Below are 4,659 nucleotides of genomic sequence, written 5' to 3' on the forward strand. Positions count from 1 at the left end.
TGCTTCAATTTGCTCACAGCTGACGGTCCGAGTTGCGTTTGTGGCTTCGCTCCGTCCGGTTCGATGGGTTGTGTGCTCCGGGAAAACAATGTGGCAGATTCGGGAAAAATGACTTATTTTATTAAAACCAGTCCGAAAAATATGAAGCAAGAAAAGTGTTAAGACAGCACAACACCTCCGCGAATGAAAGTTTTTAATATCTTCGCCATAACAAATAATCTTCAGCAAACACGATCAGTTTGATGAAACGCAACGCGTCGTCTTGAAAAGGTGTGCATTTTTCGTTGTTGAGAAAACTCGTTCGTCACATTTTTGCCGCGGATAATCGTTTTTTATCGAATCCACGTTTTAATATAATATTAAGCAGAAAAAGCAAGGGCAGAAAAAGTAAGGGCACCATCTTGTTGTATGTGTGGGACGCCTATAGAGCCTTATAGAGCTGATTTTACTGACAAACTTCTCTGAAGACTCTGTAAGCGGTTGGTTACAAATCGTTTGATTTTTATTTCAATTTTGAAGTTTTGTTTGTTAAGTTCTTGAAAATTCATGTTCCTTGTCCAGTCTCACAAGATAGCACCACAATAGGCTACATTTTGCTGCTGGCTGCTGTCAACTAACAGAGGAGGAAAGGAGGATCAAATGGAAAATGGAATTAAGGAGTCGAAAAGGAAGTTTGCTTCCATATTTCGAGCTCTCTTCTAAATCAGGCGTTCGCAAGTAAAGTCAGTGTAGTGTTTAGTGCTCGTGAAATTTCAAGGAATTTGCCCAGAAAAACCGATTGACTTCTTCACGGCTCCGCCCGCAGATCCTTAGTGGTCTCGCGCCTAACCGTAAAAGACCATCATCATCGTCCTCGGGTTCTGCGGAATCCTAACTCCCTAGGAGGACTTCCCTTCTCCACCTGTCCAGCAACGCCCGCTGTTTCGGCACCCCGTCGAAACGCCAATACACCGACGGCCCTCCTGCTTCCGGAACTGGACTTCCGGAACCACGACGTCGCGACGCACCACAACCAGCAGCACAACCACGGTTAGTGAGAGTTTACACGCCACATTACAAACAGAAATTGTTTATTGTACACACAGACAACACGCCACATAAATTAAAACATCAATAAAATCACAATTAACATGAAATTTCCGATTGGTAGTATTTTATTCGTAAAGTCCTTGGTTACCCATTAGCCAGCCGACCCTGAGGTTCCGTATACTGCGAGTACCTTGCCTTAGCTGGTCTAGCCGCTACTTATCTATAAGTAAATTGTTATTAACCACTGCACTGTGCTCTGGCGCGAACCAAAACAAACGAACACGGGCCAACCAGATGTCCAGCACATAACGTTTGCTTGACAAGTGTTCTTTTTAAGAGAATATATATTCGGCATCTCTGAAAATTTGCCACAATATAGAAAAGATTCTTCCCTATTCAAAGCACTTTTCTTGAACAAAAAATCTATCGAAGGGAGCCTACTATTTTTTGAAGATCTGCGAACAAAATACACGAGAAAAACATTGATGTTAAATTTTTTTATTCAAATATTTTGACAAAAATGTCCAAATGTCGACTGAAATTTGACAACCAATTATAAAAATTAACAAGGTAACTAAGAATACCTTTCATGTAGAGTTTTTATAGATTTGCTTCAGTGTTGCCAGTAACTTTCACGGCTATTTCTGTCTTATTTTAAAAGGTACTTGATTTTGAAATTATTTAAAGATATTTTAACATTTTTGTCCAAGTTTTTTTTTACATATTTTATTGCTTATGTTTTTTGTGCCAATTTGTAAATTCTCGGAAGGAAATTTTCTGCTGAACAATTTTGTCCAAGGCCGTAACATCGCATCTTATTAGTCATCAGTGGAAAGTAGACAAACAATAGCTCGCTAGGCACCTAGCAGTGATATCAATTTAATTTATTGCTTTTCAATGACATTTTGGCATACCCCTGTTTAGTGAACCTCCATTTAAGAAAAGCGACATGTGATCCATCTTAAAATAATATATCTGGCCACATCGCCGAAAGCTTGAACAAATAAATCCTCAGCACTGTTTTGTTGCTCAACGTTCAAGTTCCAAAATGAACGCTCAGTAAATCCAACAAAACAATGTTGAATTTGATGCCCGGTGGATTGCGATAAACGGTATGAATGACTTGAATTTTGTTAGTATATCAACTACAAACATGAATTACCAGAGCAGTGAAAAAATAGCTCCTAATCATAAATTCATATGAAGAGTTTTAAAATTATTTTCTTCAACCACAACAGCAATCACACTATTCTCCTTGGTTTAGTTTTCAATTACAAAGCTGAAAGCTCCACGACAAAAGCTAGGATCGATTAGAATCGATTTTGACAGTTCTTTTGTATCGATTGGAATTTTGTGTTTCAGACGTCGCTTCTCTTACATGTAGGTTCACTACCCCTGTTAAACAGCTAAGAACTTTTTTGTCTAATAAGATACGAAGTTACGGTCTTCAACAAAGTTGTTCAGCAGAAAATTTCCTTTAGAGGGTTTAAAAATTGGCACACATACCATAAAAAGACTCGGTTCCACAGAAGATACAACAATTAAGTTGATTTTTCAGTACAAAATATTCAATTTTTCCATACCAACTTCAAAATTCAAATTTACTCATGAGTTTTGAACCACAACGAAGCTTTTTTGATCCCGGGTTTGAGAAATTAGTCTTAGTCTATCTTAGCAGTTATAACGGAACTCTTTTTATTAAAGTGATCACTTGTACTTCATGTTTTGTAATGTGCTATTATTGAACTTTTCAAGAAAAAGATATTTGAAGAGAAAATTTTAACCAAATACTACTAACGTGGTAATTGACTTGCTTTCATCAATACATATTTGAAATCATTCGATTAAACAAATGGTTAAGTTTCCTTGAAGCACCATCAACAAATTGCTCATCAGAGATTAAATAAAGTTAGCCAAAATTTGAACTACCCGTCCCCGGATGGGTGGTGACGCTTAAGCGTCATATCGCTTTGATCGAAAAGTTCCTCAAATAGCCAATTTGCTGTCATCAACACTTTCACTGAAACTTGATATCGGTTTCCAGCCTTTTTCTTTTGGCATGAATGAAAACCTAAAGAATGAAACTTCATTGGCACCCAGCGGAAAATTGCCTCTCTTTTTTCTGTTGAAGGTAGTGTTTTTCTTTCTTCGTGGGTTGAAATTCAGGGAGAAAAGAGGTTGAAGATTTTGGTATGGCGGAGGAAATATAGGGCAAGTTCAGGGAGGAAAACTGAAACCGATCACCGGAATGGGGTTCATTTCCGGGTTTCTGTTATTTTTGCCTTTCATGGTGTCACCTTTTCAATATTGAAAAGTTTCGTTGATGCCTATTTGTAAATTGAAACTTTAAAATTCCTGCTGATTTTCAGATTCTTCGAGTAACTTAAAAAAAAAAGAATCTTTCAACTATGAATCATATTTTTTTCTTCTTGGTTATCAATTCAAATAACATCGGTAAAACACCGTTTAATTCAATGAAAAATGGTTAAAAACCAATCAATTTTCACTCTTTATCAGGTAATGTGCTACAATTAGAGGGACTTTTAACGGACACCGCGGCTTGTGTGTTTATTTTTGTTTCAACAAATTGTGTAATTTATGGTTGAATTTTTCGGAAGATAGTGCGTAATGAACGGTGGAAAATCGAGCCCCAAAACAGCGTTGGTAGTCGGTATAAAAACTGTCAGCAGCCAATCGAAAGATATCATTCGCCATCTAACAATCATTCGGTAGAGAGTCCATCGAAAATCACTGAACCGTCCCCCAATCATGAAGGTGAGTTTTGGCAATCTGTTTCGATCGTTTCTAATTTGTGTTTTTTTTTTTAATTTCATTCCAGACGTTCGTAGTGTTGTCCATGGCTCTGGCCGTTGCCGTTGCCTCTGCCGTAGTCGAAGACGCTGGAAAGAAGGACAAACGTGGCCTCTGGGAGGTTGGAGCTTATGAAGATCACACCCTGCAGTTGGACAACCATTATCAACACCAGCAGTACGATAACCAGTACTACGACCACCATCAGGATCATGAAGCCATCAAGAAGGTCACCATCACCAAGAAAGTCCCAGTTCCATATCCAGTGGAGGTCGAGAAGCATGTGGCCGTCCCAGTTAAGGTTCCCTATCCAGTTGAGGTCGAAAAGAAGGTCCCGGTGATCGTTGAGAAGAAGATCCCTTATGTCGTCGAAAAGAAGGTTCCATACCACGTTGATCGTCCAGTCCCATACCCAGTTGAGGTCAAAGTGCCAGTTGTCCACAAGGAGTACGTCGAAGTGCCGAAGCCGTACGCAGTTCATGTCGAGAAACCTGTCCCGGTCTACATCCAGAAGCCAGTTTACGTCGAGAAGCACGTTCCGGTGACCATCAAGGTTAAGGAACATCATCACGAGAAGAAGCACTGGGGACTGTTCTAAGAAAACCAAACGGATTCGAACAATTTCTTCCATCCAAGAAGGCGCTGTACATAGGCAGAATGAGACTGAGAATTGCTTCATAAAATTGTTATGTCAATATGCACCGTATTAAAAAGCACACAGGCGAAAAATAAACACAAAGTATGTCATGAAATGAGCAGTTTTCAAATTATGGTTGGTTTTGGGATGTAAGTAAGGATAAGGGTGAAGAAAAGATACGT

General features: G+C 39.0%; 1 protein-coding gene across 1 annotated transcript; it reads left to right on the forward strand.

Moving 5' to 3' along the window:
* The first annotated feature begins 3,742 nt into the window (after positions 1-3,742).
* LOC129748914 (titin-like) lies at positions 3,743-4,438 on the forward strand. The gene is made up of 2 exons (XM_055743716.1): positions 3,743-3,804; positions 3,869-4,438. The coding sequence occupies exons 1-2, from the start codon at positions 3,799-3,801 to the stop codon at positions 4,436-4,438; spliced, it is 576 nt and encodes a 191-aa protein (XP_055599691.1). The 5' UTR covers positions 3,743-3,798.
* The last annotated feature ends 221 nt before the right edge of the window (positions 4,439-4,659 follow it).

The sequence above is a fragment of the Uranotaenia lowii genome, chromosome 2 (genome assembly GCF_029784155.1).
Source record: "Uranotaenia lowii strain MFRU-FL chromosome 2, ASM2978415v1, whole genome shotgun sequence".
In the NCBI taxonomy this organism is placed as follows: Eukaryota; Metazoa; Arthropoda; class Insecta; order Diptera; family Culicidae; genus Uranotaenia; species Uranotaenia lowii.